Raw genomic sequence first — 16,314 nt, 5'->3', positions numbered from 1 at the left:
AAATGAACTTGCGACTCATTCACTTCTGTCCACATCTTCTTTCACTCGTCTCACCATAATTTTCCACAACTTTCGACTTCAAACCAATCCAATCATACTTCTTATGGAAGGCAGGGAATTAGTTCTTATTTAATGGTAAGCATACTTTTGCCCAGTGTACACAGCTCAGCTACTATGCTAAGCACTTTGTCTTATGCTTCTATGGCAGCAACCTGCTCTCGGATGTAATTATTTGCTGACCGACCACCCCCTTAGGCACATGATGATGACATGGCAGTTGGTAACCCATATGTCATTTCCCCCACATTCAGTTCTTCCATATGTCCTCAGCTGTTCTCATGTGCAGTGTCTGAATCATTTGGTGTGACCAATTATAGATTATCCTTAGATTTTTTTTTTTTTGGACTTAAAAATTTTATATTAAAATTTTTATAATTATAAAAATGAAACGTTAAGTTTCATTTACTCTAACTTCATCTGTTTTACTACGTTTTCGATGATGGTGAGCGATGACACTATTAGGATTCTCAGGTGGCTGTTGTAAATGAAGAGGGAGAACGATAACGAGAGGTTAGACGATAACACAGATGTTGACGCTTAGCATCTAGGTCGACGTTGCTCGATAATTATGTCGATGTCAATGTCGAGCAACTCTTTTGTCGCTCTGCATCGACAGCGGCATCGACATCGATGTAGTTGCAAAACAATGTCACTCTACATTTTCATCGATACCGATGCAGATGTCGAACAATATTTTCATCATTCTGCATTTGCATTGACGCCAACGTAGTTATCAAATGATACCAACATAGATACGAAGCGTCAACAACTACATCATCACCTCAACCCTCATCATCACTCTCCTTTCTCATCCACAATAATCACCCGTGACCCCAACAATGTCATTATCTATCATAAAAAATATAACTATAATGTTAAATTATCTTTTAATTTATCATTTTCATGCTTCCATTAATAAAACTGATGATATTAGAATAGATGAAACTATATATTTTCCTTTCATAACTATAAATATTTCAATATAAATTTTTTAAATCTAAAAATAAACATTCTATACAAATTTAATTACAAGAGATAATATGTATTTAATTGAACGTACAGTGATCCATTATATGAAATTTCTGCTCATCTACCCACCACTTTAGGCAAACAAGGAACCCTATTCCAATTAGTGCCTTGGGTTGTCGAACTCCTTATCTTTATATGGAATTTCTAAATCGTATAAAACATCTGTTCATCTATACATATGCTAAAATTACCCCAATCAATCCATAGTTTGACGCTCGTAATGAGATTGGAGACAAGCCATAGGTAATTTTAGCACCATTACCAAACTTAGGAATCCTATATCTGTTGTGTAAGCGTTTGCAAGGACAAGTTTGTAGTAGGTACAGCAAAAACAGAGAGCCCAAACTCGAAACAATTCCAGTGAAGCAAAAATAGTTACTAGATAACTGAGAATACAAGGAAAGATAGTTCAAGCATAACAAATAATCAAAGATTACCAGAGGATTTAGGTTATGGAACTTGTGCTAAACAACTCCCCGGAACCCCTAATATCCAACAGTTACATTGAAACTCACATCACTGATCATTATCACCTCCCTTGTGTGGATACATACTCAGCATTTATGCTTCTCTCTCACCCTTGTCTAGCTCTTCGAGGCTTGTTTTTCTTTGGCCTTCTGGATCTTCAGAACTTTCTTAACAATCTTCTGCTCTTCAACTAAAAAAGCTCGGATAATCCTATAAAACAAACAAAAGTAGATAAATAACAGCAGCAGCAGCAGCAAGCCATAGTGTCCTAATTATGGCGAGAGCTATATCTATCCCTTCCAGCAATTGAACTTAGTGTAATGCAATATCGTAAATTAGAACACACAAATCGTTAGAAAAGTGTAAATGAAACCAGGAATATAGTTTGAAAGCATCGACTGCTAACCGTTCTCTGACAGCACTTCCAGATAAGACCCCACCATAAGCACGGTTCACAGTCCGGCGATTTCTGGACAACCTGGACCTCTTGTACTGAGTAGGTCTTAGATGAGGTATCTGAAAGTACAAATCAAACATAGTCAAAATAGAATATGCAAACATTATAGTGGCTAGTAACTTTGACATACTGCCACTAGTATACACCAACCCAACATATTGAAACTGAGAGCCATTCAAGTAAATTCACAACATTTTCGTCACCACAAAGTAAGTTAATTGAGATGGCACAAGTAGCACTTGGCCTGACAGGTAAATCAGTATTTACTGGTCCAACTGGCATTTCAAACCATGTTGATCATAAAAGAATCAAAAACAAAATTTAGAACTCATATCACTGAATGGCTTCATGTGGGCTTAAGTGGTTGTCTGCTAACTGATGCAACTGCACACACTTAAAAAAACATTTGTCATGGATGGGCCATAAGTAACTGATTTGCTGCATAATAAAAGTAAAGCCTAAAAAGATAAATAGCTTATTGACTCGAAACAACTGTCCGATATAATTTTATAAAATTTAATAAATGACTAAATGACAGCAACTTCTGCTGCTTATTACAGTTGATGTTTCTTCACAGATTCCACAACTCACTTGCCACATTGTCATCTATTAGAAGTATTGATGTGGCTACAGGGTTATGATTAAGTCCTTTATTGTACTACAACCAGACAACATACATTCTAGGTTAAGCTTTTTGTCCAATTTCTCTATTTAGTTTTCTGTAAAGCTTAGTAGGTGCCAGTGATTTAAAAAGGCGCTTGAGCGCTCACCTAGGTGCTCGAGGGAGGCGAGACCCGAGCGCCTCGTTTAACAGCCAAGCGGTACGCTTCAAAGAGGCGAGCGCCCAGATCCAAGCGCTGAGCGCTTCGAGTGAGTGCCCAGTTTAAACCAAGTGACCGACCGCAAAAGCGATAGCGGAGAGAGGCAACGAGTGCCCGATTAGTTGGTTCGATTGAACCAACTAATGCACGCATATCAGCCTCCACCTCCTCGCTACTTTCCCTATCCCTACACCCAATTCTGCTGCCTCTCTCTACCATTGTCGTTTCCTCTCTTCGCTGGCAACGCTACCGTTGTCGTTGCCTCTCTTCGCTGTCGCTGCCTCACTCCGCTACCACTGTCGTTGTCGTTGCTCTCCACTGCCACCGCCGCTACCACCCGCTACTATTGCGCTGCTCTCCGCTGCCGCCCTGTCACGGACAAAGTTCTAAACAGGACGTTTGATGTAATACTTATGTATGTTCGTGTCTTTCTGTTTGTTCATGCTTTGCACAGTATGTAGAGGAACGATCGAAGGCTTAACAACCCCATTTTAGTTGGGTTTAGTGGCCTTCTTAGGCTTGTAAATAAATGTTGTGTCATGTGGACACTTGTGAGAGATATTTGATCTGTAGTGGACCATTTTGACCTTTTGTTGTGCAACCATTCAGAGCTTGTAAAGTCTGTTTGTAATTTGCATTGTCTATGAAGTGTTCCTGAAATGTTTGCTTGTGGATCCCGAGTGAGACATTTTCTCTAACCCATTTTCTCTTTTGTAGGTCCTATGAGACCATAGGAGGTTTCGGGGAGGCTAATCTTTACGGACGAACACGCAAGGGTGCCGCACGACTTAGGCAAAACCAACTAAGTCTATGACAGATGGTATCAGAGCGGGACAAACACTCATAAAAACACTTGACGTGCAAACGTGGGGGACCTAGCGGGACTGCGTTAAAGGCAGTCAACACGTGCGATCATTAAGGGAAAACGAGCATTGAAATGTAGGGAAAAGGAGTCGCTCGGAGGAGCGGGCATCTAAGATTGGCATTCAGAGGAATGGCCAACCCTTCGCGCAAGAGGCACCACGAGAACAAGCAAACTTGGAAGAATGCGTAACGCACAAAGGTTGGGATGGTTGAGTTTGAGCTACGACTCGACATTGACAACTATACTTGATGGTGCTCAAGGCAAGCGAGGCGCTTGGTAAAGGATAAAACCATGCAAGGTGGAATGAGTTACTCAGCCACTGAAAGAATTGTGCAAAGCTCACAGAGGTAAGGGGAATTGCTAACTCGAAGAATTCGATACTCATGCATGGGCTTGTATGTGGACGATGGAATGTTCGCGGCCATCCCAAGGCGACTGAAACTCGATGCCATGGAGCATTGAAACTATCTCTTCGGCATGTGAAGGATACGTCCGTAGGAGGCTAAAGTGTACAGCGAGTTCAGCATGTTGCTAGGCCTTGAGTGGTGCAACGAGGGCTGTGTTGACGTGGAGTCGCAATCTAGCAAGTGCGTTTGCAGGAGGCTGAAAAATGCACAGTTTGTTCAGCAAATTGGAGTAGTCCAAGGGGATGGTGATTTCCAAAACTTTCAGAGAGAAAGAAGCGTAGAGAGATATTACTCCAACGGGACAATTATCTAGGAGGGATAGATCCCGATTCTCCAGAGGGAGAATCATGTGCAACAGACTGCACATGTTGAGTACCTCAAAAACAACAACTCCACGAAGCTCAATGGACCGAGCGAGCGACGAAGAGTCATCGCATGATCTCGCTTGAGAGAATGCATCGGTGGATGCATTGCGAGATCAAGTGGGGGAGCGACCCAAAACAACACAAATGAAAGCATACTTAGAGTTGATATGGAGATCAGACTCGAGAGAGGCTGACCCATGGAATGATGGGTGCGAGGGCCACCTTCAACTTAATGCGAAACGAGGAGCAGAGCAACTTGGGTGTAACTTGGCGAAGTACCCAAGCCGCATGAAGGGAGCCGACATAGAAGATGAGACATGGAGAGAAAGCACAAAGCTTTCCTTGGACAGAGGTCAAGGACATGAACTCTTACAGAGGCAAAAGCAGGATCATGTTGTTCCATGGGTCCTTCATTCTGATGGAGCGAACTCATCTTGCATGGTGCCAAAGATGAAGGGAGCTTTTGAGCACATGCACCTTATCTCGGATAAGCATTTGATGGAGGAACTAAGGTGACTCAACTTACGTAAGTGAAGTTGAGTTCAGAAGGCCTAGGCACGGGGCAAGAGGACATGGAGGCGGAGGCGAGTACTCTTGAAGAATATGCCAGTGTCATTCAAGTTGCCATGAAGGAAGCGATGCGCAACGAAGATTGTACTAGTAGGGGCAGAGGCCCAAGATCTAGACAATGGTGCACTATTTTCAATTAAGTCGATGGACTTCGGGAGCTACTAAGCGACGGACTGTTCTAGAGCGATGCTTCATCTAGGTGTGACCCAAGAGCGGGCGGATGAAGGTCAATTGGCAAAGAAGCGAACAAAATCGAAGGTGGAAAATACCCTGGGATGTATTAGCAGAGGCCATACATAGAGGGATCACAATTCGAGTTCATCCCACAAGGATCAGAATGCAATAGAGATGTCACCAGAAGGCGGCATAGTGCAACGAATTGTGGTAGAACAGTTCGTGACAATACGATACACACGACATAGCCCTGTGAGAGACTATATTATACGGAGGTATGATCGGGAGCTATTGAGAGCTTCACTTCGATGAACAACACGACGACAAGAAGGGCTATGGATTCAAGGAGTGAAGGTCATGGTACCGTAGAGGTAGGTCTTCTGTGCATTCATCGAATTTTGCATCAGATGAAAACCTTGGTCATCAGCATATGGGGGATATGTACCACTGAGGGAAAAGTTCGAATGCAAGTACCAATAAGTCCCATGGGATCATGCAGAGGTATGATCGAAGCAACTAGAGAGTTGGACTGCTCCAGAGCCTATATTCGCTTATGGGAACCCGACAAGTGAGAAAACAAAATCGAGTAAGCGAACGTTACTACCAAGGAAGTTAAGGAGAACAGAATCAGTGCAAACCCTACAACGTGATGGCAGAGGCCATGCATGGGAGTTGCAGTATGTCTTTCCATCGACCAAAGCAAGCTACTTGGAGAACACAGAGGTGTTGAAGCAGGGGATTGAAAGGGGCGAGGAAGCGACGACGAGTCCATAGGGACTTAGCTACCCAAAATCAAGCATCAGTTAGAATGAAGGTGGACTCAGAGGAGTGCTACAGAGACATCTACTGATCATGAAGAAAAATGATGCAGCTGCGAGGCGACGGATAGTAGGGTCATGGGCATGACAGCGCCATAGTACCACAGAGGCGAGACTTCCGTGAAGTCATTGGTCCCTTGCTCTCATGGAGGAAGAGCGCTTGGTCGTAAAAGGAGCCGAGGAGGTGGAGCATGCAGAGGCAAACTTCAAGTACCAAGACAAGGCTGAAGGGCAGAGACCAAGGAACTTCGTAAGACCGATGTCAACAAGCTTCTCATCAAGATAACCAAAAGTGAAGGACTTCGGGTCATGCAAGAGTACACAACCAAGGAACGAAACAGGCGGTACGTGGTACTGTACCTTTACTACTCAGTGGAGTAGGCGACCGGGTTGATGGAGAAGACGGTACAATCCCAAAGGCGACCAAAACTATTAAAGACTTACTCCAAGTTAGGATGAAAACTTTCTACATTCCAGAAGTTCGATGACATTGAGAAGGTGAATAACAGTAGCTAACTCAATGCAAGGAGTGCAAACACTTTGAATGCTTCAGAAGTGTGAGCAAATAACAAGCGAAAGCCAGTAAACAGCTCGATGCATGAAGTACAACCCTTGAGGAGGCGGGCAAAATTAAATAACCATTGCCTTCTCAACTCTTAAGAGAATGGGCGAAACCGAGTACCCCGATTCTCTTATCTATCAAGCAGAGGAGCTCTGCACAGGTTCAAAGACCCTACGAAGACAATAGTTGTCAAATCCTCACCAATGGTGATCAGTGCTACTGAGAGTAGATTATTCGCTTTATTTCCCAACAGAATGCCAATCGAAAGCGGAAGTGATGCGAATCTACTTGGAAGTGACAACTAAGTGAAAGAAGAGTCGATGGGCAAATTTTGTGGAGGAAGGATCCAAAACTTCAGAAGTTTGCGAGACGATGCTCGTTAAAGCTCCAACAAGCATCCACTCAGTTCAAGCAGCATGAGGCATTTAAGAGACTGACGTATAGCAAGAATGGTCATTTCCTTCACTTGGAGGATCCGCAGGAACCAACTAGGATCAACTCAACTCAGCCAACCCCAACACTAGAGTCAGCGTCATTGGCGAGTTGAAGCAACATGACGGATCAAAGGTTCGACTACTCAAAAGCAGCAACGGAGAGCAAGTGAGAACCAAGAGGCGAATTGCAGCTGGAGCAGAAGATTGAAGACTCGACAAAGGCGATGAGTTGCAGTGTCGGCAAAGGCTTCGACGAGGACATCGAAAGAATAAGTGGGGGAGAATGTCACGAACAAAGTTCTAAACAAGATGTTTGATGTAATACTTATGTATGTCCGTGTCTTTCTATTTGTTCATGCTTTGCACAGCATGTACAGGAACGGTCGAAGGCTTAACATCCCCATTTTAGTTGGGTTTGATGGCCTTCTTAGACTTATAAATAAATATTGTGACATATAGACACTTGTGAGAGATATTCGGTTTGTAGTGGATCATTTTGACCCTTTGTTGTGCAACCGTTCAGAACTTGTAAAATTTGTTTGTAATTTGTATTGTCTATGAAGTGTTTCCTGAAATGTTTGCTTGTGGATCCCGAGTGAGGCGCTTTCTTTAACCCGTTTTCTCTTTTGTAAATCTTAAGGGACCATGGGAGGTTTCGAGGAGGTTGACCTTTACTGACGGACACACAAGGGTGCCATACGACTTAAGCAAAACCAACTAAGTCCGTGATAGCCCGTTGTCGCTGCTCTCAGACAACAACCTCTTATCCGCGACTTGGTTCTCACCATGACTCAGCTTCTCACCTCAGTCTCTTTCTCACTCTACTCTTCTCTACTACTATTAATAGTAGAGAATACTTTAAAATATTAAAAAAATTTATATTTTAATAATTTAAAATATTAAAATATTTTTTATTATTTTAATATAACAGAGCATCTTGCTTCACTAAGGCAAGCACCTAGTGCCTCGGGCATTTTAAGACCTTGACACATAGCACTTTTTAAATCACTGGTATGTGCTTACATTTGTCAAACCTAGACTGGTTTAGCTTGGTGTGAAGTCCTTTCAATCTGAGCTCCACTTGGTAGTTGGTACAATTGGAGTTATGTTTAAAGTCCAAAATTAGCCTCCTTTTAAAAGTGAGTTGGTCTAAGAAAAGTGAGTTGGTCTAAGAGTCTCATTTTGTTGAAATTTATAATTAGCCTCTCATGTCTCTTTTAAGATCCAGGTCTGACCTGAATCTGTAGCCAATTATTTCCTCAATGGTAGGGATGAGCTGCTTGTTATCAACTGCTAGACAGCTATTGTACTACAAGAGTCAGCAAAACTCTGCTTCTGATAAAATAGTGGAATAATAGTAGAAGGAAAGTTGAGTCCAAATTAGAGGGCATCCTATCTAAAGCTGGCAAGTTGATCCAGACCATCAAGATTGGGCTGTAATTGACTTGTGTAGCTAGGCAAGCATATCCAGTGAAGGCTTCTCAAAAAGCATATTTTCCAAACAAAATACAGAACATAGAGAAAAAGTCAAAGCACAATGATCTAACCATTTTCTTTTAATTATATGAATAATGTGTAAAAGACTACCAATATATCTTATCTAATAAAAAAGATAGGATTTAGTGAACAATATTCCACTCAAGAAAACTGAACTCATCAACATGAAAAATCTCTCTCAGACAAGATGATTGTGCGCTCACAAGCTCAAGTATGATCATGTCTAGGTAGATTAGAGCAAAACACAATAAATAATGATATTTCACATGACTGCAAACAAGAACTTATGGATTAGACATGTAAATGACAACCTAGGTCAATGTATGAGAGTACTCTAAATATTGACTTATAAATAATTTTCTTTATCAAATTTAAGGTTCAAAGATAATTAACAAATGCAGGTGAAGTCTAAAGCTATATGTTACTCAGACAATCATAAAAATCATGAAAACCTCAAAACCACTGGTGGGGAAATCACTATCCAATTTAAATTGCAGGAGCATCTGGTGCAAAAGAGCATAGGAAAATCTGCAAGTCTAATATACAGTTTAAAACAACAAATTGGAATATGAACCTAAAAATTTCTAGAACAGGCTTTAATAACACTAATTCCCAAAAAATCCAAAAAAACTACTTGTGATGATCCAGAAACAATGGTTAAAAAGCAATTAGATACCCAACCAGCACCAGGCATACTCCTAAGACAATACCAAAGTAAATGCTAACGGGTCCAATTTGATAATGAAATGCAATAAAAGGTAGCTTCTCAAGATTCCTGAGTAGGGTCTGACCACTATAAGAACGTTTATATAACGATTATGTTGTGCAAAAGCAACTTCCATGTTTTCTTTCACTTTTATATATTGGGAAAAATCATGACCACGCCTAAATCAATATAAAAAACCATATAATCTTCTAACCAGTAGCATTGTCAATGTAACCCTTATGATAACTCCTCCATAAATAATTCCCGCTAACTCTCATGGATTACAAGCTGAAGATAAAGAGGGTGGCTTTTCAGTGGCCAACAAACAGAGATAAAGGAGGGTTGTGTAAGGTAGCTAACAGCCACCATAAAACCTTGTGAAAATTTATGTACATGGATTTCTACCATTTTCAACAAATGTGATATATAATAACAACACAAACATCACATTCCGCAGCGCTAAATTTTCATAAAAGATTCATAGTAAGCGAAAGCATACTCCTTGGATCCTCTTGCCAGTCACAGGGCATTTCGGCCCGCTCGCCCTCTTGTTCGTGTACTGATACACAAGGCTCCCACCTGCGTTTCCACATCAACACAATGAGTGCAACGAGAAAGGGAGCAAAAGCCTGCAAAGATCTGGTGCAACCCAGAGCAGATGAAAGGAATGAAAAGATAGGATTTTTACCTGGGGTTTTGACAACCCTAGTCTGATTCGATTTGGTGGCATAACTATGCCTCTTCCGATACGTTAATCGTTGCACCATCTCGCCTCTCTCTCTATCTCTCTCTCTCTCGCTCTCCGCCTACCTCCTCCCTCGCACCAAAGAGGCGTAACCCGAAGCGGACGAGGGTATTTAAAGGAGCCGATGGTCGCAAAACAAAGCGAAAAGAAAACCTAGATCCAACGGATATCACTCATTTGATCCGACGGTCTTCGTGTCTTCTATAGCCCGAGCACGAAGAGTGAACCGGGCCAGACTTTGACCGGTTTGGTTTGGACGTCACCGGTCCGAACCGGTTGGCTAATTATAACTTATCATCGAATTCAACATTTTTGTCTTTGCAAGCAGTGTTGCAAGAAGATTTGAGATGACTTATGGTGCAAACATTTTGGTAGATTTGCAATGAGCTTGGATAATTGTTCACATTTAAGTTCTTTTACCTACTTATCTTTTATTTATTGATTGATAATGAGAATTAAGCATTTGTTTCTTGCTTGACTAATGTCATGATATTAATGGGATAATATACCCCATAATTTCCTTTAAAAAATTACTTGTATCTCACAAGAAAGTATACTTGCTGATTTTATTTTCTTTTATTTTTTTATTTTTTTTGCTCTACAAATGTGTGTTGTTGAAAGTCAAAATATTATCTTATGTAGAGCTTAATCACAGGAAAAGTTTACCCCAAATTATTGGAATATTATGGTTTATTATACTTGTAGAATCTTAAAACTAGTATTTAATGGGGCATCACATCACCAGTAAGTAGAATATTAATTTGGGCATCCAACAATCTGTGAATTCATGGAAGATAAATGATTCATCACCAAAAATTGGGTGCAAATCAAGTGAACTTTCCTTGAAAGAATGCATTGTTGGATAAGATTGTAGATCATATTTGTTTCTTACTCCTTCCATAGCTCTCAGTTGCTATCCTGAAGAAGTCTGATAGTATAGCTTCTGTGCCATTTCTCCAAGGAAAAAGTACAGCATATTTGTAGATGATATTTTTCCTTCCTTCACCTGAACATGACATTCTCATTTTCTTCTTTAGATTGCTACCATGCGTAATGACCAACTTAACTGCAACCTCAACTTCCTTGGCATAAGTATTTATGACCACTGAAAATTCTGTGGATAAGTCCAGCTGTGGAACTGAACTGCTGTAAGAAAAAGAAGATTGATTGACAAGCCTAATTCTCCTGCAGTTACATGGAAATCTATTCTCAAACAAAGTACAATGTCAATCTCAGCATGGAAAGAGCAAAAATGAAGGCTCTCTATGAACTTTTCCTTCGATGAACACAATATTGCTTAATTTTGTGTGACACCACACCAGCTGTTCAGTTGTAATTCGAGACATTCGAAGAACTCGTGCCACCAACTTTAGGTCTACTTGAGAGAAGAAGAGGTCTTGATTCGATCCGTCTTCTTTAGGCTTCTTGAACTTCTTTACCAAGCAGTTGCGGATTCGTAAAATGTCTTTGAGTTTCTTTTCTTTCTGCACAACAGATGAATTAGCAATAAAGATGATCAGATCATGAACACAAATCATCCTACTCCACTGAGTTTCTTTTCTTTCTGCACGAAGGAAAAAATCGCAATAAAGATGATCAGATGATGAACACAAATCAGCCTACTATTAGTATGGAGAAGCAACTACTATTATGATCATGAACACAATTTGCTCTAAATCAATCATTTGTGTCACATTATTAGTATGGAGAAGCAACATAGACCAATTCTTATCTTAATCTTGTCATACTAGTTGATACACAATGCATGCACTTTGTTTTTGCTAGTCTTTTCTTTGTTTTCTTTACAGTGGAATGAAGGATAGAAGCTCCAAACTAAGTGAAGACCATCATCTACCTTCTGTAAATTGGATTGTACGTTTGCCATGAACTTAAAGTCAGAAGGATCTTGAAGTTGGACATGAGTTCCAAGTAGACCCTTCAGCATCCAAGGAGTTTCATCCTTATCCGCCTTGACAAATTCCCAAAAGATCCTAATAGATTCCTCCATGATTTCTTCAAGAACTTCACTACAAACGATATGATTACCTTTGAGTTGAGCCTCCATCTTCTCCTTCAAGTTATCCTCTGTAACACAGTAGACATCAGTCTTTGCTGCAAAGTTAGCAGGTCTCATCTTTTAACAAATTATTCCAAATCACGAGTAAAAGTTCGATTTGATGAAGCAAATACCAATAAATGCATGTCAACTTTAACAAGAAAAGGAGAACTCAGTACAGACAGGAATAAAGCTATGTTTTTCTTTATCTTACATTAGTGATACAGCATAATAACTTGGCATATAGGCATCTAATTCAATAGAAATTAAAATGTTGAAAACATCAACTAGGAGATTAGTTTTTCGGATAGCAAGTAGATGTCTAAATCTTGCCTAACCTCTTATGTGAGGAACTTGAGGAAGATTCTGATTACCACATCGATGTTTGACATAATTGGGTAATCTTGGACCTTTGAAAAACTCATCCTCTATAAACCTTTGCAAGATCACCTGAAATTGTTGGAATTCTTCAGCTACTTGATTGTACTGATGGTTGCGGTATCGAGCGGATTGTGGCAGCTCCTGAGCTTTCTCATATTGCCAAAGTAAGAATTCCCATGAAAGGCATGTTTGCCCAACATAGACCATTTCCAGATCACTTTGCAGTTCCTTGATGAACTCCTCTGATAGATCGGTACCCGGTTTAAGACCTCGAGGCCATAAACTCTGAGGAAGAAGAGATTTGAGTGTTGGAATTAAGGATCTTTGAGATTTCATTGACTGAAGAGGATCCTTTAGCTGGAGTAAGCCTGGAATTCAGACAAAGGATTTGGTTTATGATGAACTAGACTTCATGAATAAACTTGAAAGATCATAGTTTCTGAACCTCATAGAATAAATCACAGAAGATAGCTTGACAATGGAGGAAGGGAGACAGTGGACTAACCTATTGCATACATTTTTTGGTAGTTTAAGATGTCAAACTTCCGCATCCTCCCCCTGTAACTCTTGTAGAACTTGTGAAGCTCATCCATGGGATCTTCATGCAGGAGTGTCTCGTGGATCTTCCACGGTTTTGGATCATCAACCGCTTTGGGGGCTTCTGATTCCTCTAAGATGGTCGGTAGACCGACGGCTCTCAATTTTCTCATCTCCAATTTGAGCTCTTCCATAAGATCCTGATGTTCCCAGAGAGACTCCAAATCATCATAGTCCTCCTCATCATCCAAGTCTTCTAAATCCGTGTCTTCTTTCTGCCTGCTCTGATTTGGTACTTTCTCTTCTATTCCAAGTTCTTCTTCCAGTTCATCCAATTCTGCTCTAAGCAGTGCTTGTTCTTCTTCTTCTGAGCTGGGAATTGATCCAAGATGACCATCATGAAAAGCCTCATTCGAGGAGAGGACTTGCTCAAAACCTCTTCTTGTACTGCTATGCTTCTCGGTTGTATGAAGCTCAACATCACTGGAATCAATCAGTTCCATTGGCAGCAATTTTGATGCCCGAATCTTCTGAATTTGATCTAATTCAGGCTCAGAGTTGTCTGATCCATTTCCTGCGCACTTTATATGTCTTCTATGATTTTTGAAAGGACAAAATTCACCATCTGCAGTAACAGATTCTGTATCACGATTCTGAGTAGATTGCAACTCTGTTTCTTCAAATCTTCTGATATCTTCGAACTGTTGTACTTGAAATTTAGTGGCATTGATCGAGACTTCTATAGCTTCGGCTTGATGCTCATACTCATCGAGGTCTCTCTCCGACAACAAACCATCACTATCCGAATCGACAATGAGGTCCTTCACCGAGTAACCATCACTTGCACCGAGGGACTCGGTGTCAGAGTCGAAGCCGGAGAACTCTGACAGAAACCTTGCTCGATCAGTGATTTCGGGTTCAGTTGAAGGATTAGTCTTCCAACTCACTGGCTTTTCCTCCTCCAACGGCTCAGCATGCAGAAACTTCTGGTCTTCGATTCCACCTATGCCTGCTCCTTCCATGAAGCCACTGAAATCATTCTCGGACAGGAAGCCAAGATTGTCAATGCTTGGTTTCATAGAGGGTTCATCTTTTCTTGCAGAAGAATCAGAAAGCTGATACTGAAACTTGAAGCTGAGACTTGGTGTCTCTTTCTCCTTGGATTCATCATCATCATCCCTAGTACATGAATCAGTGACTCCAGGAAGTTTGAGGTCTTTCTGAAAGCTATTTCGTTGCCTAATTCTACAAGCAGGAACAGATATCATATCAAAATCGGATGCAGAGTGAAGCTGTTGAAACAAAAGCATGAGTTGCAGAAGAACTGCTACCTGAACAGATGCATGGCCATGAAACAGCACAACCAAATCAAAGAACTGGCGATGATGGACCAGCAGAAGTTGACGCAGAAAGCCATGGCTTCACCTTCACCAGCACTACTCCATCTCAGTTTGAAGCAATCATGGAAATGCAATCCAAGAACCTCCTTGCTCTTTCCTTGTGCACTTGCAGGGGAAATGAACTCTCCAGATGTACAAAAGCATGAGACAATGAAGCTTGGACATAAGACATATGGTGATAGAATGGTGAGATATGAGAGGCAGGAGATGCAAGGTGTGTCTTAAGGAGGGTGGAAGGTGGAAAAGAACAGGAGAACAAAATGGAGAGTTGTCGCTGAGAAATATTGGGACTGTTATTATTCTCCTCAAATGTAAGACCTGTCATCAAGAAAATTTCTACTTACAGGTATTTCAACACCATATGACCTAACAATTAAAGATTTTTTTGAATATGAAGTAACGCGAAACCAAAACAAATTAGCTCTTTTGAAAAACGATATGATTCAATCGCATCTTCAAGTTATGGTCATTAGTTCTATCTTCGGACATCTCCCTCCTCGCGTCGCGATTAATGTAATTACTTTAGCATGATCAGCTTCTATAGTATGACCGAAAAAAATTTAGATAAATCAGCTAATTTCATAATATATTTGGGAAGACTTAAGTGGTTAGTTAATCATTATTATAATTTAAATAAGGTGGTCAGACATCCAACTAGCACCTACCATGCATATCTTATGCAATATTTTATTGTGTACTATAGCAATGAACAGATGCCACTTCCATCTGTTTCCATTTAAATCTCTGCACAAGAACAGTTCATATCTGATTCAGAGACCAAGGCATGAAACACCTGATGAGGCTTCCTACTTGCTTCTTTTGTCCTGCACACATGATTCATGCCTCACTAAGCACAACCTACCTGCTTGGCTTTGGCTGTGGTTTGATTAATTGCATGGTGTTTGCTGCTTTAGGTGAATAAAAAAATATTTCATCAAGTTTATTGTTTTACATGATGGTATTTATTTTTGGAGTTCATCACTCATCAGTTTTCAACTGGGCTTAATGTTTTTCTTTTTTTAGTTTATCATGTGTAAGCCTATGTGAAAATGGGACATCAACATAATATAATATCTTTCTTTTGCCTTTATTTAAGAAATAAGATAATAGATCACAGAAATAATGGAGCAAGAGAGATGACAGTCGATGGGACGGAGGCGAGGGATAATTTTATTTTTAAAAAATAAAAAATTATTATACGAGAATAAATTTAAAAAACGAAAATAAGGGGGTTTGTTTTTTTGAAGGATTTGCTAAATAATAATAATAATAAATGTTTGATGCTAATGTCATTCCATGTGTGATATTGAGGAGTGAATTGAGCTAGCATCGACATTGAAATGTAATACTAAAAACAAATAATGCTATCGTTTAGACAAGATAGAAATTAATTAATTAATTAATATGCAAAAAATGAACAGATCACTATGTAATTAGTTATATATCTGTTTTGTATAATATGTTCATATTTACATATCAGAGTTTCTCTCATAATGCAGCACAGAATATGATAATATTTTAAGATATCCGTAGACCAAATATAACCATTAACATATTTTATTCAATAATTAAACATTTAAATATTTTTTCAACAACAAACAAACTAATAATAAGAAGGCATAGATCTTCACAATATATTACTTTATTCCTCATATATCAAAGTAAAGACACATTCCTTTTGATAAAAGATAAATGAATCATTTAACCTGTTAGTAGAAAATCCCACAAGTTATAAACCTATTAGTACTTTTTCTCTATCCATAGTAGGAAAATAGAGTCACTATGTATTACATCATATATCACATTATTTATTTTAGTCACATTTAAACTTGAAACTTGTATTAAAAATCATGCATGAATATCATGAAAATCCATTATTTATTTTATTTTATTTTTATTTTAGTCACATTATAAATCCATTAAATCTTAATTTAATGATACGAATATCATGAAACTTATATT

The 16,314-nt window shown here is 39.7% G+C and overlaps 2 protein-coding genes across 2 annotated transcripts; both read right to left on the bottom strand.

Moving 5' to 3' along the window:
- Nucleotides 1-1,450: 1,450 nt before the first annotated feature.
- LOC103979321 (large ribosomal subunit protein eL34) lies at nucleotides 1,451-10,078 on the bottom strand. Its single transcript, XM_009395422.3, has 4 exons — nucleotides 9,922-10,078; nucleotides 9,733-9,812; nucleotides 1,964-2,073; nucleotides 1,451-1,767 (listed from the first exon to the last, which is right to left on the bottom strand). Exons 1-4 carry the CDS (start codon nucleotides 9,998-10,000, stop codon nucleotides 1,674-1,676), a joined length of 363 nt encoding a protein of 120 aa, XP_009393697.1. The 5' UTR covers nucleotides 10,001-10,078; the 3' UTR covers nucleotides 1,451-1,673.
- A 1,086-nt stretch (nucleotides 10,079-11,164) lies between these two features.
- On the bottom strand, nucleotides 11,165-14,611 carry LOC103979322 (uncharacterized). The gene is made up of 5 exons (XM_009395423.3): nucleotides 14,284-14,611; nucleotides 12,921-14,197; nucleotides 12,373-12,783; nucleotides 11,834-12,063; nucleotides 11,165-11,462 (listed from the first exon to the last, which is right to left on the bottom strand). Exons 1-5 carry the CDS (start codon nucleotides 14,367-14,369, stop codon nucleotides 11,211-11,213), a joined length of 2,256 nt encoding a protein of 751 aa, XP_009393698.2. The 5' UTR covers nucleotides 14,370-14,611; the 3' UTR covers nucleotides 11,165-11,210.
- Nucleotides 14,612-16,314: the final 1,703 nt, after the last annotated feature.

This window comes from Musa acuminata, chromosome BXJ1-3 (assembly GCF_036884655.1).
Source record: "Musa acuminata AAA Group cultivar baxijiao chromosome BXJ1-3, Cavendish_Baxijiao_AAA, whole genome shotgun sequence".
Taxonomy (NCBI): Eukaryota; Viridiplantae; Streptophyta; class Magnoliopsida; order Zingiberales; family Musaceae; genus Musa; species Musa acuminata.
Note: the sequence above shows the minus strand (reverse complement) of the source record. Positions and strands in the feature narration are given on the sequence as shown.